Source organism: Pezoporus wallicus, unplaced genomic scaffold, assembly GCF_028554395.1.
Source record: "Pezoporus wallicus isolate ANWC-B61680 ecotype Strahan unplaced genomic scaffold, APGP_CSIRO_Pwel_v1 contig_3952, whole genome shotgun sequence".
Lineage (NCBI taxonomy): Eukaryota > Metazoa > Chordata > Aves > Psittaciformes > Psittacidae > Pezoporus > Pezoporus wallicus.
Genome location: NW_026635034.1, coordinates 10,710,622 through 10,738,060, shown reverse-complemented (window position 1 = coordinate 10,738,060; position 27,439 = coordinate 10,710,622). Strand labels below are relative to the sequence as shown.

The 27,439-nt window shown below is 35.8% G+C and overlaps 1 protein-coding gene across 2 annotated transcripts in view; it reads right to left on the bottom strand.

Moving 5' to 3' along the window:
* Positions 1 to 4,308: 4,308 nt before the first annotated feature.
* The window catches only part of CGNL1 (cingulin like 1), a 44,590-nt gene continuing 21,459 nt past the window's right edge, over positions 4,309 to 27,439 (bottom strand). Inside the window, exons 8-18 of one of the 2 annotated variants that reach the window (XM_057398332.1) lie at positions 25,797 to 26,003; positions 25,374 to 25,478; positions 20,382 to 20,534; positions 19,496 to 19,666; positions 17,956 to 18,117; positions 17,086 to 17,175; positions 10,928 to 11,011; positions 8,926 to 9,050; positions 8,339 to 8,447; positions 7,294 to 7,457; positions 4,309 to 6,662 (exon numbers count right to left, since the gene is read on the bottom strand). In XM_057398332.1, the coding sequence (XP_057254315.1) occupies positions 6,524 to 6,662; positions 7,294 to 7,457; positions 8,339 to 8,447; positions 8,926 to 9,050; positions 10,928 to 11,011; positions 17,086 to 17,175; positions 17,956 to 18,117; positions 19,496 to 19,666; positions 20,382 to 20,534; positions 25,374 to 25,478; positions 25,797 to 26,003 (1,509 nt within the window). In that variant the 3' untranslated portion in view covers positions 4,309 to 6,523. The remainder of the gene's footprint in view (positions 6,663 to 7,293; positions 7,458 to 8,338; positions 8,448 to 8,925; positions 9,051 to 10,927; positions 11,012 to 17,085; positions 17,176 to 17,955; positions 18,118 to 19,495; positions 19,667 to 20,381; positions 20,535 to 25,373; positions 25,479 to 25,796; positions 26,004 to 27,439) is intronic. The other variant, XM_057398340.1, reaches the window with a different exon arrangement.

Below are 27,439 nucleotides of genomic sequence, written 5' to 3'. Positions count from 1 at the left end.
TCAAGGCCTGGTTTTGTGCTCCATAAACTAGGCATATTGACAAAAGCACGAGGAGGTCAAGGACTGAAGCAGCAGCTCAAACAGATTAGAATCCTCCTAGATCTCAGTGTTCTAATTCTGACTATTAGAGCACCCTGTCTTCTCTGGATGGTTCAGCTTCCTTTGTTTTCCTTTTTGTTTTAATTTGTTTAGACAAATTAAGAGGCTTCTTAGGCCTCTGTCAAAAAGCTCTTTCACACAGCAGATATCCAAGAAAATGCCAGAACTCAGATGAAGGTGGTTTGCGCTGAGAAGGATTTACAGTAAGCACAGTGTGACTGTCGCCACTGAATGTGTGCATCAATTTTAAACATCAAGATGGATTATGTTTTCAGGCAGGCACCAAATCAGCTGATACAGCACTTACAGCACAGCATCTCTGCCTTCGGAGCATGTGTGTACGTGCACAGGTATTTATTTGCTTTTGCATGCTCTACTCACAAATACCCAATGAGTCTTTTTTCCTTAAACAGTATTTGCTGTGCTTTAACCAAAACACTTAAAACAAAATCAAAAGTATACCAATCTCAGCCTCATCTATATGGAGCTTTGAGCAACCTGGTCTAGTGGAAGGTGTCTCTGCCCATGGCAGAGAGGTTGGAACTACATGATCTTTAAGGTCCATTCCAAGTTTAATAATTCTATGATTCTATATTACAGAAATCACATGCTGGCAGCCTCAGCCAAGTCAAGTTGCAGGTCTCAGTCCTTATCCCCCAGGAAAACAAAGGCCATACTGGGCTGAGTATAGTCAGCTATGCGGCTGTCAGAGGTGAACTTTCTGTCAACAGCTCACCTCTCCTATGCACAGTGGAACTGGTTTTTAGAAAAGTAAATTTAATTTCTGACACAGACTGAATTTTCCCAGGGATGAGTCCCAGACAGTTTCATCTCTCTTTCCACTCCAAGGGCAACAATTTTCTTTCTCTCCCACAAAAAAAAAACCCCATCTAAGTAAATACAGACACATCTTTGACCAAAAGCAGAATCAAGGGAAAACACAGAACCACATTTCTTTCTGGAAAAAAAGAGATGAAGCTAAAACGTGAGTGACACAAAATACGTGTTTCTGATACTGAGGGGCACTTGGCTATCCATTGTTTGAAGGTACTGAAAGCATTTTTGCAAAACAGAACTACCCATGCCTCACAGGGCTATGCAGCTAATCAGTCTGCATTAACAGTGCACCCACATAAGTATCAGAAATATTGCTGCTCCTTTCTCAGCACTATCATTTGCCTCAGTTGGACTCTTTTGCAAATGTATACAGGAAACAGGCATTTCAATTTGCACTACTTCAATGTGCTCCGTACCATCCTGATCTTGAACATTTATAGGCTTTCCCTGGGAATAAAATCTTATACCCATCCAAGCCCAAATTATATGTCTTTAGGTTTAAAATAGCTTAAGCAACGTTTAGTACCAGACTCTTTAAGAAACGTGAAGGGAAGGTCATAATCAATCAGAACTGGGCCCTGCATTCATCTTTCACACCAGCTGTATTTTCTCCATAACTTCACGTTATGCCATTGATAGTTTTCATTCTAGCCAGACTGCATGCAGCCAAAGGAAAAGGTCTGCTTGAAACTAGTGTAGTGAAACTTAGTGCTTTGTAACCTAATATATAAAGTGTTGTTCAGAAAGTCAATTCTGCTGTAGAAGTGCAAGTACACAGAAAGCACAGAAAAACTCAGATTACCTGTAATGAGTCCCTCTTCTGCACTGACACAGAAGTGTTCCTACAGATTTCTTACTGGCAACTTGAAGAGCTTAAACTTTCATCATCCACCTGTGCTTGAAGTTGATTTTTATTGCCTGTTCCGCTAATGGCATGAAACTTCAGGATCTGAATAAGACAGCAAATTGTTATTAGAATCATAGAATGGTTAGGGTTGGAAAGGACCTTAAGATCACCTAGTTCCAGGAGGAGGTGATCCTTGAATTCTTGGGTCCCTCTGCCCTGTGGAGAAAAGATCAAGTGCTTCCCCTTACATAAAACATAGTCTCTGGTGACCTCACATAAGGTTCACTGGTACTAAGCATTAAAGTGCTGTCACTTCTACTGAGGTCGGTGAGCCCAATTCACTACTGCACTTGACCTTGTCTGTTGAACTTTACTCCCCTTCTTAAGTCTTTCTTTTCTTACATGTTAGAAGAAAAACCTGTAATATAAAAAAACCCCACTCCATTTCTATTCATATCTACACCTTTTTCTCAATAGTCCAATGCTCACAAATAAATTTTGAAACAACAGTGAAGTTTTCCCTGCTATATAGTAGGGTCAGGGGGTTAAACAAGTGACCTATTCAGCACCTTACACAAAAAAAAGAACAAATAAATTGTTCTGGCAATCTCTAAAGAATGTTGCTCTTTCACCAAAGTCTTTGAACATTTTGCAATATTGCTCGATAACTGCAGTTGGTAGAAATTAAGCAGCTGAAATGTGCAGCCTACTCATAGGATAGAAAGCTCCAGGAAGCTAAAAGCATCAACATTTAATTACTGAAATATGCTGCATGATCCAGAAGAGGCCAAAAAACTGAAGCTATTGCACTGTATAGCTCACTCAGCAAAGCACACAGCTGGTCTGTGAAAAATGAGGAATGTACATGGCTTCTGGAATAGTTCAGAAAATCAGCTATAAATCAGAGTATTTAACAATTAAATTGAGAGGAATGAGGATAAATCAGAGGAGGAGTATGCAGGTTAATAAATAAATTATAGTCTAATCACCATAAGATTATCTACATTTGGGCAGGGAGGGTGAACCTGCCTGGTGACTGAACAATAAAAGGCAACTGACAATACTGAACTAAAAACATATTTGCATATGATAGGGTCTTCTTAAATAAAGTGCAGCACAAGGAACCAGGCAGAGGGGACAGCAATAGAATGACTTTTTCCCTTTTTTTTTTAATATGCACTAAAAAGATACTATGTCTTAAAGACTTTAATGCTTTTATGAAAAGAGATACCTTCCAAACTCAAGGGCATTAAAATCCAATGTATGTGACAAATATACTTAATTTTATTAGTTGGACAGTGAATGAGGAGTCTTTGGAGGACAGAAGGATTTTGTTTGCTTGCTTTACATTTACATATTTTGCATTGTACAGCAATTGCCATTGAAAGATCTTGGAACATTTGCCAAATGTCAGTGGTTTAAAACATCAAAACACTCTTGTAGAAGTTAAATTGTATTCCCCAATCTACAAAAGTAGGCTCAGAAAACAAAGTGAATCTGCCAGAGTGTAACAGATTAATGAAGATCCTCAAAAACAACTTGGATTTGATTCTCAAACCCAGGAATTATAAATGACCATGCAAGTCTTCTTAAGGCACAAATTGTCAGGAATTGAATATGGCAACATTAATCTTACACTGTTGTTTGAAGAATATGTATATTTAGACAGAATAGAACTTTAATGGGAAGGAAATACTTTTTCACAGAAAACTCACCACAAAAAATGGTCAAAACCTCTGTGGGATATGAAAGGCCATTAATCCCAGAGAGGACAAAAAGTTCATTGTTCACCATAGGTTACTTACCTCAAGAGAGAAGCATCCACTATACAAGTCATCAGGTTAGGCTTGTATCAAAAGCTTGGGTTTATGAGATATTACGATATCAAAGAAAACTGAAGGTCTCTAGAGCTCAGAATTCAAGCCATGTCTAATACACCAGAAACTGATGCTTGCACAAACCTCTAGGGACTGTCTCACAACCACGTTTCTTCACATATTCTCCCTCTTGCTTCCTGTTATGAGTCAAGAACTTCTTCTGAAATTAATTTACAAATAGATTATATAGAAATATTGGGAACATTTTTTTAAACTAAACCTTGAAATGAGTTTTGATGAAAAACTACATCAGACATCCTTAAACTATTATCAGTGGGGATTTTGTGGCAATCAACATATACATCCTACCCTTATCACAGCTAGCATGTATTGAGAAACTGAACTACCAACTGTTTTGTGAAGGAGCTGAAATATCTTTTTCAACATCTTAAGATTTTGTTTGATTTTCATCATATTGTTTGAGAACTCCAAAGAGGAAATGTCAGTGCCAAGTATAAATGAACAAACTAAAGACCAGCTCTTTTCATGAAGACAGAGGGGGAGATCTAATAAGCAGGATATCTCCCACTAGGAGTCTGCAAAGCTGCATCTCCCTCTTTCAAACTTATAGTGAAAGTTAAATGAGAAAAGGAGTCTTCTAGATATTACATGTGCCACCTGCTTTACTAGTTAGAAAGCAACTATCCAAATAAGAAAATGCAGAAACTTTTTTATAGCATCAGTATTTCCTAGATAATTATTTTCTTGTTATATTTTAAACACATGTATTTTCCATAAGAAATTCAGTTGTCATATTGCGCATATTCAGTCATGCACGTACAAAGTAGAAGTGAAAGACCTGACTGATTGTTTAAGTGAATTTTTTCTTTTACAGTTTACTGTAACTGGAGGTAGATGTAATATTTAAGGATTTTCTTCCAGTGATTTGAAATAATAGCTGTCTGTGAACATTAGGACAGAGTACTGAGCCTGGAATCCATTGTTGAAAGTTAAACCTACATAAACATGCAAATAAAACAACAAAAAATACATCATAGCAGGTTATATGATGATTGTCGGTACAGCGTAGTACAGATCTTCTTGGAGGAAAGTCTCTTTCTGCACTGTCAAAACAGTAATGCGAGTACTGCAAAAAGTATGTATACTACTTGAAAAGATATACAAGATTAAGAGTATTACAACTGCCATTCATATAATTTTTCATGTATCTCAAACCATCAAAATCAAGTTGAATGGAATTAAAGAGCAAAAGAATCTGTGACCTGCTATGCATTAATAGTATTTCTGATCCCGCAGGCAGGAGTTTCGTTTCACATATCTGTATGAAAATGGCTACTGCCATTGTCAGGACTTTTGCCATAACCAAGTCTATCAGCCTCACTTTCAGAGTTGTTAAATTTGTCCTTTTTAGTACATGTTTTTCTGGGAGTAATGGAAGCTCCCAGCAACTTCAGCTTGAATTAGTTTTTACAATTACATTACACAATTATTTGCTCCATTCAACAAAAAAGTGCTCACTAACCTGTAACTGTGGACAAATACTAACATTCAACTGGACTCAGCTAGAGTTTCTTAACAAAATTACACAGTAGTCCCTTTTCCTTAAAATTCTGTACTTGCAAAGTGGCAAAACCTGTCTGGTGTAATGTAAATAGCAAAAAAAGTATTTACAGCAATAAAATTGAAAATGCTTTTGAAATAAAATCTGCAATTCTTTTTTAGTTTCCCTCAAAGTTTGTTGAACAGATGGATCACCTGAAATGCAGATACTTCTGTAAATTGAAATACTAACATATATCTGCATATATGACCACATACTGCAATACACCACAAATAGATGGCCAAGAACAGCTTAGAAAGAAAAATTGGATTACACGCTTTGTGTTTCCCACATGCAATTTCTTGCCAACTGCATAAATTTTTTGGATCAATTAATGAACAGATTTATGCACGTACTTAATTCAATGACCACAAGTAATTTTACCAGAATAAGTGGGACTCGTTAGAGACTTTAAGACAAGCCTGTCCTGATGCCCTCAAATCAGCAGGACTATAATGTTCTGCCTCTGGCAGTATGAAGCCCATTTCAGGAAATGAAAGATGCCAAGTAATAACTGACCTCATTCTCATTCTTCCCTACTAAGAACAGAAAGCTTTCCAAACAAAGTTTACAAGAAAGCTGTAGGCAAACCACACTCGTCATGCAGATGTGACACTCCTTCTAAAGTCCACAGGCAGGATTAACATTTGATTTATAATATACAGAATACATACAATAAAGCTTGCATTGGTTTAAAAACGCAAATGTACTTCTTGGCTCAGGAATTGTGAATCAGCTCTGTAATGCACAAAATTGAATACATTTTCATTTGTTTTTTTTGTATGTAAAATCCAAATATAGCGTTCAGTATAAATTTAAGTACTTTACATATGAAACTGATTTATATAACATTTAAAACTTTACAAAATAGTACTAATCAATGAAAAGATTAGGCTTAAAATATTTACATTTTATACATAATTTCCCCCTACTTACAATTATTAAATAATCCTTTGTGGTTTCCTTAATTTTAAGGAAAATCAATAACTACAAACTAATTTTGAATTACTTTCAAATGGCTTTTTACTTAAGCAGAATTTTAGCAAAATCACACTTCCAATGTGAAACATCCCATGTTTTCAGTAGCAGTTATCTCTCTGTGTTCTATACCTGTTTCATAATGCAATCCTGTTTTCCATAATAAATAGCAGAGATCTAAGTGAGAAAATGGCACAGTATGGATGGAAACATTATATTCCCAACACTTAAATCCCTTTATGTCATTTGGCTTTTAGAATATCCAAGTTTCTTGATAATTCATGTTATTCTTCCAGTACTTTCAAGGATCCACATCATACTTATTTAGATTTTAGTATCATCATCTTTTGAAAAGTTATTTCCTGAAGGTACTTCACAGAGACTGTCACCATCCGTACTGATATCATCATCTTCATCGTCATCAGAATCAGCCAACACTTTACTTGGTGACTTCTTCAGTCTACTAAAACAAAAATATATATTTTTGCTATTAAAATTGCACATCTACATGCAAAACACTTATGTAAGTTAAAAACATTGATGGGATTTACTTTTTAAAGGATGCCAAAGAAATTTGTGCTCCAATAGGGGTACTTTATCATAGACTACATCTTATATGAAAGGAACATGCAAGAGAATGAAGATCATTATTTTCAAGCACCTCTAAAGTTACAGAGAGTGCAAACTATAAAACTTGCACACTGAAGTGTTCAAAGATGGCTGAGGAAAACTAACACAGGATAGCTGTACCTTTCAGTCATCAACAGGAAATTTTTATTACTACAAATGATAAGAGTATTGAGTTCCACCAATTTTTTAACCATTTTTTATTCCCTGCCTCAATGACTTGATGCAGCATGCATATCTTAGAAAGAAGGTTTGAACATCTAGAGCACCCTGGAAAGAATTGGAGAACATTCGTAGAGAAAGGAAACGCAGAAGAGTTTCACAGGTCTGTCTCCTAAACTGTCAGCTTATGACAACCTTGAGGTCTATTAGAGGAAGCCTACAGTTTAATGGACTAAAGGGGCAAGAGATTAGTCTTGTCAGTGGCAGTGTAATAGATAATTGTAAGGTCTGAGAAGTCATCTTACCTTAATTCCTTTTTTGCAGTGTTAAGCTGTCCTTGCAATTGTTCATTTATGTCTACTTGCTCTTCCAGTTCTCGCTGGAGTTTCTTTTTAGCGCTTTCCAGTCTGTCTATTTCTTCTTCAGCTTCTTCAACCTGACGTTTCATTGCTTTCAAACGCAAACTCAACTGAAATATTTACATGTCAGCTGATTAGAAGACTATTTTAATAAAGGAATTTTATTCTTCCAGCATCTATGAGAGGGAGAATAAAGACACAACTTTGCCAGTGTAGTGACACTGCAATCCCATGCTTCAGAATTATTCAAAAGCCAGCTTTAGACTTTGCGAATAGTGATGGGATACAGTTTTTTATGAAGAAAAAACACCAACAAGCAAACATACCTTCGGTGGAGTAAAACAATATTATGCAATAGCAAGAGCTGGTTCTCAGTAAGGGAACACTGGAGCTATTAGTATGTCAAAGCTAAGCAACTTTATCCGACAGATACTCTAAAATGTTTCAAAACCTCAGGATTTGAAAGGATTGTTCTCTTAAAAGATGTCTGCAATTGAAACATATTTCATTCTCTAGGCAGACTATTAACTATTTGACTCACATACTGAAACAAACCATGTTTTAAGCAAGGAACCAATGAAGACCACAGGAATGGTAGAGCACATTGCTATTCGAATATCAACGTATGCTTAACACTTATAGCTTGTATTTAACCATGGCAAAGCAGAATATATTTGTTAGCGTAGATATTTATAGCATCATTATGTTGGTGTATATATTTATAGGATCACAAACTGTCTGTTACTGGCTTTATTTCTTTAATTATAGCATTGCTTCTGTAAGTGCCTTCTTTTTATAATTTTAGAAATGAGTAATGATTTAGTACTAGACAAACTAACATGGTGACAATAGGAACTGTGAATCTCACTAAATGGGTGTTCATAAATAGACTTATCAGCATCTACCTATATTAGTCTCATATGTTTTTTATATGATGATTTATCCTAGTAGAATTAGTATCAAATATTTGCATATTAGTCTTTCCCTCTACCTGGTCCTTTTGATCAGTCAGTGAAAGATGTTCATCATCTACTTGCAACATTAACTCCTTCACTTTTCTCTCAAGTCTGCGGTTACTTAGTTGGAAATTAGCTCTGTCCCTAGAAACAAAACAAATAGAAGAGAGGCTTATTAAAAAAAAGAACCAAAATACTTCCAGTCCTACTGACATAAATCTTTGGCAATTTTGTAAGATTCAGATAAACACTAATGGCCCCTGCTCTGATTTATTGATTCCATGTAACACATTAAGAAATTTGTTCACAAGCTTGAACCACTAAGGGGAATGTGGACGTGTTAAACTATAGCTTGTATTTCTAAGCCTGTTACTTGATATTAGACATTGATAATATAATGAGGTATGGAACCATGTTCGCACTGTGGTCAGCTTTAAATTTGCAAGGGAACATCTAGTGTTCTTTCAGTGAAAAGGAAATTTTGCAATACTTGTATGAAACAACCATTTTAATTTCTTGCTTGTGAGAAAAAAGTTAATTGTATTAGAGACTTAATATTAGTAAGAAGCCATATTAACAAATATAAATATGCATATTTTCATCTTAATATGATTAGTTTCACCTCTCTTCACTTTCAAGTCGTTCTTCTAGCTCTGTGATCCTGGCTTCCAATTGAGCAACAAGTCCCTCTTTACTGGATCGGTAAGAACCCTCCAGGTGAAGGATGCGGCTCTTCAAGTCTTTGTTCTATAGTTGGAACATACTTGTTAATATCAGCATATATGTAGTAATCAAGTATCACCTTAACACAAACTAAATTTATCCAGGCAATCATAAAGTGACCAGTATGTTTTTAATTTAGGAAATATGAAAAAAAACTCCAAACCCAAGTCAGTGAGATTTTACTGTTTACTACAAACAAATCTTTTATTACAAAATAATGCTTTATTTAAAAATAATGGATCCTTTCACTTCAGATATTTGCAAACCCCTTCCTACAGCATTTTTAATACGCTACATTTTTTCAAATAGCATTGGATCTGTCTCATTCTCTACAGTTATTTTGTCAAGCAGGGTATTCTTTCCCTGTAACTCACTGGTATACAGCTAAAACAATTAGATAAAGAAATTACTTGCATCAAATACTGCTTTACTCTATCAAAGCTCTTACTGTGGGTTTCCCCCTCCCTTTCTTAAATATATAATGCTACTTTTACCACATAGTTTGAAAAACTCTGTAAGCTTCATGATTTGTAAAAGCACACTTTTTGCCCAGATTTACACTTTAGTTTTTATGAGGCCAGATAATTGTTTTTTTTTAATGGCGACCTGATGATTAAATAAAATTAAAAAAAAAAAAATTAATTAAAAAAAGCTCCAGGAACTCTTCCATATTCTCTGTTACACAGCTTCAAACCATGATCTCGGATCTCAAAACTAAAAAAGCTATGATAGAAAACTCAGATCCAAAATATAAAGACACACATGTAGGCAGCATTACTTTTTCTTCAAACGATTAAGATGGGATTAATTTCACATAATTTAAGGAACCAAATCAGGTGTTTGGTAGAAACATGTTCTCTAAAATCCCATTACAGTCTGGTTTATGTTCTTGGGACTGACAGTAATACTATCATTTGCTAAGACAGCTTTCCTCTGGATCTCAGCTAGAGTCTATGGTAATAACCTTACTTTCAAAGACTAGTGAGCTGCAGAACAAAATGCTGCAAAAACCTAGAAAGTATTTTTAATGTACTTTCTGTCACAGATATTTACACAAGTCACATTCCTCCCCAGACAACAGAGAGTAAAGTTCTCTGTCAAATTTGTGTCTTTTCTTTCAGAGGCATGCCATTTTTCACTTTTTCTCTGTTTGCTTCTACAGAAGAAAATACTCAAAAACCACAACTGCTTGAAATTATGATCTACCTTGAACACTGTTCCAGAAATATTATTAAAATTGTAAAGAACAGCTCCTCAAAAAGTGGTCAAAGGATTTATGGCTAAATTGGACAGCCACATCTGCAATGTGCTACAGTCTTTTCTATATATGTGCCTTTTTGAAATTTCTATTTTGATATCTCAGTTTTATTCTAAAACAAGCATCCCATATCAAACTGTCACATTTCTTACATTTAATGTCTTTGATCCTCAAATGTATAGACAGGATTTGGTGCTACAGAGATGCCTGCTTTTACCACAACAAAAATGTCTTACTATACTATATAAAACATATGTATGCATAGAATCATAGACTGGTTTTGGTTGGAAGGGACCGTAAAGACCACCTAGCTCCAACCACCCTGCATAGTGCAAATGTTTAGTACATGAAATACATAAACTGTGACACACCTCAAACTAAAAAAGGGGGTACAGGAAGAAAAGAAAAAAAAATAAGATTAGACTTAATTCAATATTTTAGTATTTTATTTTGAGAATCAGTAGTAAGATGCATGTTTTTTAATCTATTCTTACCAAAACATACTTCCAGCAGCACAGTATGGTGGGATAATGACAGCTACTAAATGCATTCCTTAAATGTTTACTCGAATGTCTTAATGAAGGCAGATACCCACCCTGTCATCTTGCCAGTGTGATGACATGCCAGCCATAATTATAATTACCTGTCTTTCCAATGAAATTTTGTCACACTCCAAATCTTGCTTTATAGCCCTTTCCTGAAGCAGCTCTGTCCTCATTTGTTCAATCTATTATAGAAAGAAGACAGAAATTTTAAATATTTCATTTACATTTATCTATATGAGGCTATGTGTGTGTATATATATATATATAAACACCAATACATAAACTACATATACCTATGCAATGAGAAAAAATTTGCTCTTTCTTCGAACTCAAGACATTTGCATGATTTCCGCTGAAGGTTACTATTAGAATCTTGAAAATAAAATAATTTTTAAAAAGCCACTTTGGGAAGCCCATGTTATTCCTAGTGCTTACTCTAGGTATTTTCCAGCCACACTGAGTATTGTTGAGGTTCAGTATATCTATATTCTATAGAAGGGAACTGAACTTTTAACGTGTTGTATGAGACATCATGTGCCAGGTAACTGTGTTTCAGAACATCATAACAGTCATCAAACACCTTCTGCAGCTGTTTTCTTTATTCTTAAGTCTGAAGTTCTGAAATGGCATCTTACCTTTAAGGTGCTGACTAGTCTACTTTAGAGGTTTGGTACTAGAGAAGTGCCTACAACTCAGTGAGACACTTTACAGACAATTACAGTTTTCTGTGTCTGTGAGAATACTAAAAGCTCTTTTTCAATAGACTGATTGCTCCCCTCCTCCAGTTCCTTTTCTGTCTTTCATACCAGGACAGCACCAGCTTCTGGATTTGGGGAGGGGGTGGTTCTTCTTTTTTTTGTTAAAACACAACTTTTGCTACAGTTCCTATAAATATTACAGGTGCGTATTCAATAACCAAAAGGGAAGTAAATTCTCCACATGTAAGATGTTAAAAAAACTACCTCATCAATACAGAATTGAGATAAGGATACAGAATTAGTTTAACTTTCTATTAGACTTGACTGGGAAAAAAAGATTCTGATGATCAAAGAGAAACTCTAAACTGCCTAACAGCTGCTAATGAAATTTTGGAGTTAGAGGAAAAAGTTTGTAGTGTCTAAATACTTTTCTTCTTTCTCATTCCTGCTGAGACTGCCTTCAAGTATTTACAAATGCCTTTGCAGGCACAGTAAATGTTACCACAGCATTTGTGCTATTCCCTGCACAATGTTTACTATGATGAATATCACCTGGAGAACACAGGGAACATCTATGCCAATTACTGTATCTCCAAGACTGACAAATGTTTCAGTGGCCACACTACTCTTTCCTGCTTTATGACAGTTGCATATTAACTTGCATAAACCCACCACCACAGTTAAGCAGCTTTAAGTTACAGATCTATCTCACTAAAGGTCATTTAAAAGCCATTAGGAATTCTTGCATAGAAAAATCCAAAAGCAATGCTAAGAATGTGAAGGTCAAACAAGTGAAGCAGATGAAATTTTACCTTAGGGTTTTGTTGGTTTTTTTTAACCGTATTATAATATTAAAAGATACCTGTTTAGTTAATCACATGTTTAAAATAAGTCATTTACACTGTGCCTGTAGCTTTGGAATGAATATATGAATACAAACAATGGTAGCAATACATGCAGTTGCATATACTATGTCACAGTACAGTTTCGGAACACTATAAAGCATCCTTGAAAACTAAGGTCGTAACAGTCACTGGACTACAAATATTAGCATGTGGTTCTGTTCTCAACAGCTGGGCAATTTCCTAAAAGCTCTCATATAGGACCCTGATGATGATGATGATAATAATATACATTATATAGTAAAACATTTTACATGACAGAAAAAAATAAAGCAAAATTCACAGTAAAATGAATGACTAATTAAAAATGCAACTGTTAAGAAAGGGGGCTTGTTTTACGTAGGATCTTGTTTAATGGACCACTCTAAAGTTCTGCTGTGCTCTTATTGTGCTCAAAGGCTGTGGAAAATTTGTGTAACCTTCCCAAGATCTCAAATTAAGGAATTATTTAGAGGACAATTATTATATTTGCAAGATAACTGCTACTGTTGCTGGACACTTCAAGGTAAAAGCAACCTCACAGAAAAACAGTGTGAGAGAGGAAAAAAGTACTATCTGATTAGGACCAGAAAGCTATGTGCAAATATATACAAGAGCTTGTAAAAAGAGAAGAGCAGCAGCACACAGTTCTTGTATGGGAGAGGTGGAAACTGTTTTCACTTATCTCCTTGCACCTTTCATTCGTAAACAAATAATTAACATACACAAAGGAAAAAAGCAGTCGACTGCCAAAATGTGCTCAAACTTTTCACTTATTTCACAGCAGTTAAGATAGGCTTTGGAGCTTTGGGCATCACATTCTACCTTTCCCAGATGTAATATATTCTAATTATGTTAGAAGAAAAAACTTTTTCTGCAGCTTAAGGCAACAGTTATCACAGCTGGACTTGAAGAATGCTAACAACAAAGACTTAAGAAAAGCAATAGTATCAGATTTTACAAGGCTTTATTAGATGTAACAGCATTTTGTGCCAGCTTTAGGATTGGAAGCAGCTGTTGAGTTCATTATTAGTGAAAACAATTTGATTTCTAGTAATATTGTAGGTATTATCACCATTGTTTACCACCTCACACTAGGTTCACAGCTTATGTTTCTTGTTAATACCAAGTAGGGAAATGTAAAACATACATATATAACTACATATATTTATCTAGACATACATACACAATTCTCAAGTATGTGTCAAAACCCCCCAACATTTAACAAACAAACAAGCTAAAGCCAAATAAACCCCCTTTTATGCTTCGTAACAGAAAAGTAACCTTCACATTTTCATTTGTTTGCTTTGACAGCTGGTGCCAGCTAGAGCAGGTATACAGCTATCCACTGGGACTGTTTTACCAAAAGGAAGTGAATGATGCAATGCAATTTTATCCTTCAGTATTTATTCTAAAGTTGTCATGGAAACTAACTAGTCCATTTTTCACACTTACTGAAGTCAATAGACCCATGCTTGTATTTTCACAGAATACAAGAATTGATGAGGGTATCGAGTATTTTTCATTTTTGTTTGCAAAACCAAAATGGCAAGAGGTGCTTCATTTCACTTGTTTGTAGGGGGAAAAAGCCCATCATGTACTAACACGTGCCCTGTTCCTGCTCCCTTCAGACTCAAAGGGCAGCTGAGCACTCAGCTCTCTATGTGTTTGTGATTGTTGACCATCTTGCTCTTTCCAGAGCTGCTAATACCTTATCATTTAAAACCTAACAGGATACAATTCACCTTGGCCCTCAAATTTTTTTTACTGTCTCCGCTTTTTTGTGGTACTTCTCAAGAATGAAGTAGGGAAGATGAGAACAGTGTTGCATGCAGCCATTCCCAGATTCAAAAGGGTGCTTAAATTAAAAAAGGCTAACATTTCATGGTAAATGAAATGTGAACTACCAGCCTTGCCAATGTTTATTCCAACATTTAGCTGTATGTAAAAGAAAACCAGTTGTTTCAAGTTCGTTTTACTCAAAATTTGAGTATTGTAATTCATTATCAGTATATTAAAGTAACATGCAATAATTAAAAAAAAACCTGCCACCAAACATAACACATTTACAGAAATACAGATATTACCAAAACAAATCCACTATAATTTCTCATGTCATTATAAATGCTTAGCAGACCCTGAAATACTCTTTAGTAATTTGACTACTTAGGCATTCTGGCATAAAATCAAAACAAAGCAACCTTTGTAACTCATGTGTGAAATGAGAAACTCCAGACCTCAAAATAAACATGCCTTTTACCCATTATGTAACATTTTGGTCACCCATTTGCATTTTAGGTTTCCATTCTGTTAGCAAATTAACTTACTATAGAACCCACAAGTGCAGCTATGACTGAGGTTCTTTTATCCTAGGTTTAAAACACAGGCATAGATTCTAGTATTAAAGGCTTCCTAATTCCTAATTCCCACACTATTATTATGTCCTTTACATTCTATTTCACCCAGACTCGGAGTCTGTACAATATCATTGTAATAACAGCAAAAGACTATATTGCAATCAAATAGAATCTCAGCAACCTGGGTCCCAACAAAGTAGTGTTTCAAGGGTGCACGAAAGAAAGCTGAGCTCTCACTCATTTTAAATTTCTCCAGCTGTCTTAGTGGGATATACAATTTCACTGAAAAGACATAGAAACAGATTTTACTTTCTGTTCTCCCTCTGAAATTAAAGCTACTCCAAAGAATGTCAGCAATTGTTTTTTTCTGGAGAAAGAGAGAAAAATGAAACATGATCTTAGTGCAAACTGCCTCCTGGTAATGAGGTATAGTACTTAATGTAAACCTACAGTAGTAGATACATGCTTGTTTTGGCTGGGATAGAGTTAATTTTCTTCATAGTAACTGGTATGGGGCTCTGTTCTGGAAGCAGTGTTGATAACGCAGGGATGTTTTAGTTATTGTTGAGCAGTGCTTACACAGTGTCAAGGCCTCTTCTGCTCCTCACCCCACCAGTGAGTAGGTCTCGGGGTGCACAAGAAGCTAGGAGGAGACACAGCCAGGACAACTGGTGCTGACTGACCCAAGGGATATCCCATACCATAAGGCATCATGCTCAGCATACAAAGATGGGAGAAAAAGGAAAGGGGGGGAGAGATATTCAGTGATGATGTTTGCTGTTCCCAAGTAACCATTAGGTATGCTGGAGCCCAGCTTTCCTGGAGATGGCTGAACACCTACCTGCCTGCCCACAGGAAGTGGTGAATGAATTCCTTATTTTGCTTTGCTTGTGTGCACAGCTTTTGCTTTACCTGTTAAATTGTCTTTATCTCAACCCATGAGTTTTCTCACTTCTACTCTTCTGATTCTCTTCCCCATCCCAATGCAGGGGGAATGAGCAAGTGCCTGTGTGGTGCTTAGTTGCCAGCTGGGGTTAAACCATGACAACAGGCTGTAATGAGTTACACGCTAGTTTCCTATCTTTCAGAAAGTAAAACTAAGGCAAGGAATGTTGTTGAGGCACAGTGATATTCCAAGACAGCCACATCACCATATTTGTTCCCACTGACTATTGAAAAACTTCCATAACACTGAGTACTTGACCATGGATGCTCTGGTTACTTTTTCAGTCATCAGGCACTATTCTCTACTTTTCTGGTTTATTTTAAGTTTTTGTCACAGGACCTATAATTTCATAGGTCACTTCTTTCAGACCTCTTTCTTCAGAACAATGAACTCCTAATTCTCTTAAGACTTGATTTCCAGCTTAATGGTCCCATTTCCATTAGCCCACTTCACTCTCCCCCACCTGCATATTCACTGGCCTTACTGAAGGCAGAGGCAAAATCCGTATTTATTTGAAGAGGCATACCTGCCTTACTTTTTATCTTGATTGATGCACCTCATCATACAGTTTCCACAACTTTTTTTTCCTACTTACACAGCCAAGAATCTTTTTGTTACTTGCTTGAATTACTATGATATGTCTCATATAGCTTGGCAAATCTCACTTTATCTTTACATTTTCTGTCCCATGAGATACAATCTTGCTATTAAATCCTTCCCCTCTTTCTGTGTTATATACCCATACAACACTTCTGGAACTAATGACTAATGTTTTTCTGTGGAAAACGATTTCCAACTGTCTCATATTTGATATATCTTAATCAGATTTTATACTGGTAATGAAAACAAAGCTTCCTCTCTGACGAAACTGGTCAGCACCTTCAGTTTGGCTGACTTCACAAATTAATTCCACAATTTCCTAAGTAGCTACTTCTTTGAAATCAAGACTCTAATAATGGTGGCCTACTTTTCAGGAAGTTAAAAAATTGTGATCTTTCAACCTAAAATACTTTCTACAACAAGCTTTCTCTGCTAGCCTCATCACCTAGAACCAAACCTAATATAGCATCATCACTGCATGCATTAGTCATTACTTGACAAAGCTCACTGCATTAAGAATATCAGAGAATGATACTGGTCTCCAGCCTTTATATGCCATGTGTCAGTTTTCCAGTTAGGAAAACAGGAAAAAAAATGGTCTGTGATGACATGTAGGAGTTTGTGAACCTTCTTTTTTTAAGATTTACATACTCCACTTAAGTACAGTATATAAAACCTATTACTCATCATTATTCAGTTAATCAATATTGTTTGTAATACTAATATGACTTTTTCTTCATCATTATACACCAGTTGGAAAACTTGTTCAAGTACCTGTTCTCTGCATCTACTGATCCTCTCAGACAACAAATCCGAATTAGTTTTTTCTTCATCAAGCTCAAGTTCCAGGTGAGATAACTTGTCCTAAGTGGAACAAAGAAAAGTAATTTCAACATACTACTTTCTTATTCCTCTTCAGATCACTACTAGGGCATTCTTCCTTACACTTCAAGGACTCAAACTGTCTGAAAGACTATGCTTGAAAAGTGAAATGTGTCTGAAAACATACAGACTCTAGGAAAAAGAGATTACAGGTAGATAAGCTTTCAAAGGGAACTGTGTGATGGAAATAAAACAGAAGTTTCATTTCCTTTTCTAATCACTCCCACCAATCTCCATAAAGTAACAGAAATTCTGTAATGTTTCTAGAGACTGTTCTTAGAATGTTTAAGTTACATTATACAGTTGGATGACAAATCTCTTTTCATATGAGTATATAAGTACAACAAAAATACTTGTTTATGAAAGTCAAAAGACAGCTTAGTTGAACTAAACAGTTATGAAGCTAACCCCGTAACAACATAGTTAGAATAACAGTGTTATTTAGGATCCAGAAATGGATTTATATTAGATGCTACATAGAACTTACACATCTAAATTATTTTGATGTTCTGATGGGCCTATGAACAAATATAATACAATTCTGCCCAATAAACTCCAGAAGAAATTAATTAAAATGAAAGCTAATTAAACCAATGAAAGAACAATTGCAATTTAGAACACATCACGCTACAACAGATATGCTAACAGATCACCAGAATAACTCCTGCAGTAGTACTACATGGACTTGCAGAATCCAAGTGAAACACCAAAATTATTTTAACCAGTTCTAATAAGCAAGCAACCCTGAAAAATGCCTTTTACCTCCATTAGTTTGATTTGCCTTGCCCGATCATCTTTTGAGTGGGTTTTGGCTTCCAGTTCATACTCCAAGCTTTTCACAGTCTGTTCTAGCAACTGAGTTTTTGTTATTGCCTCATCCTGGGCTCTCTGATGGTCCCTCAAGTTTTCTTCCATAAGACGCATCTGGAACAATAAGATGGTAACACACTTTAAACTGTACTTTCTATAAGTTAATTATGTCAGTAAAGGGGACTGACTACAAACATGACAGATCCCGAAGTGTTACAGGAATTGCACTGAGCTATATGCTTTTCATAGTAATTTTTGGTTTATCCACAAGATGGCATCAGGAAAATAAACTTGGATTAAATAACGTATCGAAAGAGATGCTTCACACTACAGGTTTTACAGTGACAATTATTCACGGTTTTTTAAATGGTTTTATCTTTTGAACTTTCACAATATTGTTCCTTTAATTTTCAGACTGTCACTACTTTAGCTTTTAAATATTATGTAGTTTATGTGTTTGAGGCACTTCAATGATAGCATTTTGCCAATGACATAATTGCTAACATATATCACAGAATAGTTTGGTTTGGAAGGAATCTTAAAGATCACCTAGTTCCAATCCCCTGCCATGGGCAGGGACACCTTCCACTAGATCAGGTTGCTCAAAGTCCCATCCAGCCTGGCCTTGAACACTTCCAGGGATCAACACCAACAATGTCTATGGGCAACCTGTGCCATCACCTCACCACCCCCACAGTAAAGAACTTTTTCCTAATATTTAGATAGGTATTTTGATAAATCCACCCTCCTTTAGTTTAAAGCCATTCCCCAAGTCTGTTAAGGGGTCAGAGCAACACAAGAGAAGTTCTGAACTTGAAAAATCAAACTATTAAAATAGTCTACATACAGAAAATCTCTGTGGCCAGTGTACTCTCATAGCCTTTCTAACGGCAGAACAAGTATACGTAGATCTTTAAAAGACTGGATTGCCTTTACAGTAAAATTTACATGCTGAGGTAGACACTTCAAGACTGTGGTTGATTCTTGGTTGCACAGACACTTTTGTCATTTAAAACTGCAACTCAGTTCATACAAAGGAAGAGCAGAATATATGTCAGCTCCTTTAGAGCCAGAATTTGATTTATTTCTGAGGGGGTGGGGTGTTTGTTTTTTTCTTCTCTAAATAACTGCTGTGGGTTGGTGGGTTTTTCTAATTCAAGAATATTTCCACATTCTCAATTCTTTCAGTAGCAGACATTAAAAAGGCATTAACAAAGCAGCAAAACATCAATGGAATTCTTGTCATATCACTTAAGATGTATTTATCAAATACTGTATTTATCTGTCATAAACAGGAAACCCTATTTCCCTGGCAGAAGATATATGTTGATCATTATCATGAAGAATTAAACTCAAAAGCATGATGATTAAGATCAGTCTCTTATGATGGAGTGCAAAAAGCATTATAGCAAACATTCACTGTCTTGAAAACTATCTTAGCTGAATTCTAGGTCAAAGGTTAGAATTTGTCACTGAACACAGAAGTCATTACCTCATCTTGCATTCTCATAGTTGCCAAGCGTGATTTTTCTACCTCAAGGTTTTTCTCTTTCAATTGTCTCTGCACATCTGCAAGTTCCCTGCGATTTTTCTCCTTGTATACATCAAGCTGGTTCTGAAGCTCCAGAGTTGATGTTCTCGAGAGCTCTACCATTTCAGACATCTGGGAAAAAAGTACATTTTTGTTTCCTAAGTTAGTGCTGCAAAAGGTTCTATCATACTTCATACACTGAAAAGTTTTTGTCATCAGCTTTGATATTCAGCTAAGTATTGTCAAGTAGTAAATCTATCAAACTTGATCCCAAAGAAATTAATTTCTATGCAGAAGTATGAAAACACAAAACAGTAAGGTTTTTGTTCCTAATGGTATGTGTGGCAAAACTATTGTCTTATCTGTCAGTTCTTCCACCTGACTGATGTAATGAATTGCACAGTCATACTTCAGTGTACCAGTATTAAGTTGCTTGGTTTATACACAGATGGTAAAAGAAGTCTAATGCAGTAGTGTTTTGAGAACCAGCTGTAAAAGCCTGAAATATTGTTGTAGCATACATTAGAACTGAACTCAAATCTGGGATCCTGTTTAAACAAAACAAAGCTGGTTTACAACAGTATTCTGAGATAGTGGTGTTCCAACCACTCTTCCAGTCCTAGAAGCTTTTACTGATAGTCTCTAGGATAAGGAGACTAAAAGTAAAGTTTGCATTTACTTTCTTCTACACATAAAAAAAAAAAACACAACCAAAAACAAAACACAAAAAAACCCCCTCCATAACAAAGAAAACCACCACAAAAAAATCTTTAGAATTTGGCAGCTCCTTTGCTTCTGTCTATTAAAACAATCAGATTCCTGCTGCCTCTTTGGGGTGAACTCATACCTCCTCCTGTAACTTTTCAACAGTCTTGTTCAGTAGCCGTTGTTCATTTTCCATTTCGTTTGTTATCTGCTTTAGCTGCTCCTTCTGGTGAGTTTCATCTTTTAACTGCTGAGTTAACTGTTGCCGTTCCTGTGAAATACAACGGATGTTCTCCTGCAGTGGATGAAGAAATAAACAAACAAATAAATACACATACATATATGATGACATGTAGACTCTCTTTTCTAATGTCTTAAAGGAATGTCATATAACACTCTCCAGGCAACAGCTGCTGTAACATTAAGACAATCTTAAATAATGAAAAAAGTTTATGGAGTTACAGTTTGCTAGCCAGAACAGGACAAACATCGTTTTAGCAAAGCAGTGCTCTGTCCTTCCTATAAATTCCTAAAACATTGCTCTAACATTTGCAGCACCATATGTAGACCCTTTTCATGATTCTTCTACATGCAAAGCATACATTTAGCTTTCACATTTTCCTGTATGATCCCTTTAACACTCCCTTGGATTTTTTTCCTCAGGTAAAAAAAAAAAATTAAGTAAAATACAAATCTGTTTCTACAGTGAATGAGCAATAACTAGTGGGGACTTTTTTTTCCTGTTGCTGTACTTCTATAGCGTCCAGAAGCCCTAATCAAGATGATGTTCCATTGTGACAGACGCTGTGCAAACAGACCTTTGCAGCTCTTAGCACAGAAATCCCCTTCCTGAAAGAACCTTTGCCATTAATGTCCAAATCAGACCTTCATTATGTGGATTAAATTTTGAATGAAGTGCAGGGCTATGCTGCATGCTCATCTAACAGGAGCTCGAAATATATCTGCTACCACACTGAGGATGCTTAAGAATGTAACGCCCTCCAGCTTCTAAATACTGTCCATCAGCAGAATAACTGACTGTCACTGGTTCATTCCAGTACAAGAAAAGCAGGTTTGCAGGTTACGTTCCATCTGCATGTTGTGACTCTAACCTCTTCCTTCACCCTCCATAATAAAACACCTTAATGGCCTGACACCACAAGACTTGAAAAAAGGTTTGTTTTTTATGACACCTGAAAGGCACCATTAAATTGATAAAAACCAGATTATGAAGAATTTAAATTGTTCTAACAGAAAAATGTAAATAACCAAAATTACTATAAATTGTAAAAAGCATTCCAAAACATTGCTATACATTTTAAAATTGGACATTTAAAGTTTTGTTGAATATCTAATACCTAGGATGCTTACTTTATTACACTTCAAAAAATTTTAAATGTGAAAACACAGACAGTGTTTCTCTAGGCAACATAGATCAGAATCTCAAAAAAGAATTAATCTAAGAGAAAAGAAAGAACATTGTCAATTATTAGAAGTTTGAGATTTCTTTAGATTCACTGTCTTTTACATTCCTATACAACCCATCAATAAAAGACATCTCTGATATGAACAGGAGTTATGCTGGATGCCTAAGAAGCACATACATAATCCTAAAACACGCTGGGGGCTAATAGATGCTGTTCTGTAAAGCTTAATTCTATACCAGAATTGGTTTAGCTGACACAAATGGATTTTAAGAACCTTGAAAAGGTTTGACTTTAGCACTTCAGTTCTAAAAGCTGCTGAAATCTTGGGACCCTGCTGATGTGCCATATTTGAGCAGATTATAAAAACCTCATGTGCACCTCCCTCCATCAGCCCTGCACTGATCATTTAACTTTACTGTTTGTTTACACATCCTTGAGAAACAAACTGTGCAGACACAGATGAGTGAAATACATTGTGGCAGAATAATGGTGCCAGCAGGATGCTATGTTCTGCATTTCCAGTGTGTTGAAAAGGGAAGTAAACATCAGAGCAAATCTGGTCACTCTCTCCTTCAGAGTTATCAACTCCAAAAAAAACCCCAACAAACCAAAAAAAACAAACCAACCAAAAAAAAAACCCACACCCAAATCACTTAATATGAGAAGAAAGTTCACCTACTAACTAGGGCAAATGCTAAAGTTATAATAGGTATGAATACTTATAGAAAATATTATTATTTAAACAAACATAAATAAAAAGCAATATCTAAAGAAAATAATACTAGGGGGCTTGATGCAGGCGGTGGATCACCTAAATTTTCATCAGGTCATGCCAACTTATGCCTGATTTTCAGATAGGCGGTAGACTAAAATGCCCGAGACTGAAATTTAGCTTTTTATCCTTCGACTTATATTCTGGCATCCTAAAAAGAAAACTCTGCACTTTTCCTACACTGCACCTGCCCATTTTCAATCACCATATTTTTACTGTTTGTTACAAAGGATGATAAAATAAATACTAAGTACATCACTAAAATTTAGAAAGTTGTGAAGTTATAATCATCATTATTTTAACAGAAAATACAATTCCTAGGTAACTGACCTGTTCCAAGGAGAAATTTCCATTTTGCCAAGGTTGATTTCAGTTAGTTCAACAATAAACTGACAGTGGCACTACTACTTCAGAGTATGAGAAGCGAAGCTCAGGTGCTTCACGCTCTCATTCCCCCTCTCTGTTAAAATCTCTCATGGCCACATCCCTCTTGTGATGCAGCAGTAGCTGTTGAGCCATCTGATGTGCCACGAGAATCACAGGGTTAAGAATCACAGGAAATTTCCTAGGCCAAGGAAGTGGCCTATCACTTGAAAGTTCCTATCACTTTCCAACCTCCCTTTCTGATAGATCACAATTATTAGTGACTGAAGAAAGCAAAGATTTCTCTGGCATAAACTGCCAGACTGAAAAAAAGAATTTACAGCAGTGTTGTTTCTTAGCAAACCAGTTAGTTTTTAATGTACAACCACTGTCTGTGGAGAAGTGCAGAATAGCTGATTGTTCTCCGGGCTTGATGAAATGGTGGTTTTCTTACCCCATCATTCTGCATAATTTCCTTCTCAAATCTATTTAATATGACTTAATACAGATCATATTATGATCTATATTATTTTTCCAGTAACTATGGCACAGAATCATTTATTCTTCAAATAGTGAAAATACCACTAAAGAATAACAATGTCCTTGTTGTTTGCTAAAATGTAGCCAGCAGAAAACTGGATAACATAGGTATATGGTAAAAATAATCTTCATGAAAACTGAGCATTGCAATACCAATTATCTTAGTTTTCAGAAAAACCCTGTATTACAACAGATACTCATTCATTCTCCAATATTACTTAGGGGAAGTAAGCTGTCATATGTCGTTTCTCATCAACACTCATTTTTCCTGGGCATAAAAATTAGGATATAATATTTCTTTTTTTCTAGATTAACTGATAAAGGAGAAAAATACTGATAAAAACTAGCATGCTAGCACACCTAGCATAACACTAATACCTGAGATAGACTAATAAGTCATGCTAGAAACAACTGAATCTTCACCCAAAGCTAATCAAGATGCAGGAGATGCATATGGTACACTGATTCATATTGTGCAGGAAGGTCAAGACTGTGATAGAACGGAGTTCTTAGAGAACAGTGCTAAATACAAGCCATTGATGAGCCATGCGCCACCTACTGTGATTGTGCAGACCATCAGCAATACATACAAGCAAAACTGGAGAATCAGTGAGGTAGAACAGATAAACATGTTTGAAAAAAAAGAAAAAAACAACTGACCAAAAGCCTTCAGTGAAACACTTATTAATGGAGTTACAAGGAACAGCAGCTTAAAACCATCATTTTTTAGAAACAAAACTTCCTTACCAATACTGTTAAATTCTTATTTTCTTGAAGCACATTTCATTTTAAGGACACAATAGGATTTTCTTCTTGGTTTTTTTTTCTTTTTACTATGACCAACTGAACCATAAGAACACAGTGGTTAACACAATCTTCTCTTGGCTTATAATCCACTTACAAAGAAGTTTCTTTTTCAGAACAGTAATGTAAAATTTGTGTTGAAGACAGCAAGGTAAAACAACTGTTCAATTAAAAAAGGGCCACTATCAATGTACATGTATCTGTCTTGAGTCCGACTTGTTCGATAGAATCATTTGAAAACTTTGCTTCTAGTGGCAAAACTAAAAGAATTCTAAACTGATACTGTTGAAATAGATGCTTCTTCACTACATGTAAAGGTGAATTGCAAAAAAAGAAAGACTAGGTTTGCAATTTTTTCAGATACAAAATATGGTGCCAATAAGAAAATTTTTAAGATTTATACATATTCATCTCTTTCCTAAACAGATCTGAATTTTCTTTCCACCTGAATAATTCTATCTTCATCCATATACAATATTGCCAACATCCCTCTCCACTGCTCTGAATTAGATCCAATCTCCACATGATTAATTTCTGGGCTAATATGGGAAAAAGCATAGCCTTTCCTGGATACTGAACAGGCTAAGGGGCAAGGTAGAAAGAGGATTTCATACAGAGTTTAAGAGGCTGCAAGTCCTCATTGCAAGTCTTATGATATATGTTAAATTTCTCTGGTTTCATGTTGTAATAACAGTTCCATGTAATATCTGCAAATAAGGTTCATAAAAATAGAGAAGCAAATTTCCTGACATTTGTCTACTACTACTGTTTGTATTTATATCCAAATACAGCTTTGTATTCCTCTACATGTAAATACCTACAAACAACCAGAGTTGAATGATTATTCAAAATAATAAAAGACACTTATAAAACCTTAGGCAGTTTATTTGGCCATTCATCTCCTTGAAGTTTTGCTAGATCCATGGGAGTCAAAAAAAAAAAGACAAATACTTTGTCAAGGTAACAATTTAAATTAGATGATGATCTGCTTTTTTTGTGTGTCTCTTCCCACGGCAGAGGCGCTGGAACTAGACAATCTTAGGGTCGTTTCCAACTCTAACTATTCTATGATCCTATGCTTTTATGCTTTCAGGAAACATCTGAACATTGCAGTGAGCTCTGGACTTTAAAACAGTGTGCTTCAAAAAGTACGAGATGTTACGCTGCAACTCAGGTAAACAAGTAGAAATATTAAACTTTCAATATTGCAAAATGCTCCTGTTCTTACCTGCATATCTTCCAGTTGGCTTTCCAAAGACCTTTTTAACACTACCAGTTCCTTTGCCTCCTTTTCAGCATGTTTCAATGTTTCTTCTAATCGTTGCTTCTCTTCCTGCAATGATATGACTTTATACATTTAGAAATAGTGGCAAGGCCTTTAATTTGACCAGTAAACTGAGCTATAAAGTATATTCAATTATGGCCTATCACTGATCTCCCCAGTTCCAAGCTGTGACTTTTACACTGGTTTTCAGTGTAAAAGTCCTATACATTTCTATACATGTCATCAAACTGCATCCTGCTTCTTGACAACCTCCTGGTTTTGTGATGTCTTCCCAATGGCATCACCCATCCTTTGTCAGATTTTGTTCTACAGTGTAACCTTTACAAACAGGAAGCAGACTACTTAAGGGCTGGTTTTCTAACTTACCTCATATCTCTTTATTTTTTCCTTCATTAAATTTTCTTCTCCTTTCATACTATCAATTTGCTTGTGCAACTCTTCAGTTTTAATCTCTAGCTCATCAACTGTTCTCTTCAATTTTTCATTTTCTTCAGTCAGCTCTTTGACTTGATTTTCTATACTAATTCGTGCCTCTTGTGCAGCATTTCTTTCACTGGCAAGGACAGCAGCACTCTGGGAAAAACAAATTATATCACATTTTAAAAAAAAACAGAAATTTCATATGGTGTCACAGCAAATATAGCTAAGATAAAACATTATTAAAATGTCAACAACAAATTTAACTTAAAATCTGTATTCATTACAAACATGTATTTTTCTGGTTCATATTACTGAGAAAAAACACAAATTGAGCATTTTTTTTTTCCTCAGGCATACCTATGTGCTAAAGCAACACACAACATCTCAACAGTCTCATGCCTGCCATCACATATTTTCACCTTAACATCTTCCTCTTTATTGCCCTAAAATATTTGCATTACCAAATCCTACTGTTAGGTAATTTCAAGTAATCTAAAAAACTTGACATCAAAAGCCATATGGACCTTTAAGGAAGAACATATTGATGAAGAATGCCTTCTACAGCAATACAAAATCCAGGCAGTCTTGCCCCACTGCTTATTCCAAGCACTAACACCCAACATTCTATATCCATGAAACTTTTGTGGGGCTGCAAAGTAAACCAACCTAGGGAACAGGATCAACTGTAAGACATACACACAGAGATAAATATAGAGAGAACTTGACACTTAAAAAATGAGGGGTTTGTAGGGGAAGTGTTAGTAGGAAAAAAAGCCCCAAACCCCCAATCAATTTCAAAACACAGTCCCACAAAGTGCTGTACAATCCCAGAAGAGCAGACTGTGAGCAGGCATGAACAAGCAATAGAGACTGAAAGTACCTTATAGTGGTATTGCTGCAGCTCTTCCTGCGCATAATACAGCCCACACTTGGGGCTGTACTTAACTGGGACTTCTACTTGGTTTTCAGTTACTGCCTGAGGATGGAAGGAGTTTAGCCACTAGTTCAACTTGTATTCAAAAGTGCACTTTTTATTTTCTCAGAAACTCAAATCAATGCACAACACAAAGAGTATCTACAATAAACTACTCACCACAACCTATCACATGTGCTGACAGATTTATTTATATTTTTTTGGCAGGGCAACTAGCTGCAGCATGTAGCCTTTGAGATCTAACCACCCCTTTGATCTCACCACTTACTCTCTCTGAAACACCCTACCATTTACTGTGGAAACTATGTCTCCATATTGTTACACTATCTATGCTGTTATACTGTAACACAGACCAAGTTTGTACTTGTAAACATTTCATTCTGGAGTAAAGAGCTGGGAAGATTTAATCTTTGCTCTTCATTCACTTGTCAGTCAGAATTCCCTCCAAAGAACATAAAAAGAAACCAAGACACAGTTTTTCATTCCAGCTCTCAGGCATTCAGGTCTGATAGAAACCAATACTCTACAAAGACCTGGTTCTAATGTATAGACCCACTGCCTTCTACATTAAGACCTAAACACCAAATACGAGAATCTCTCCAATGGCTATAGATTATGTTTATGGACATAAAGAAGAACTGCTACAGGGTGAGCC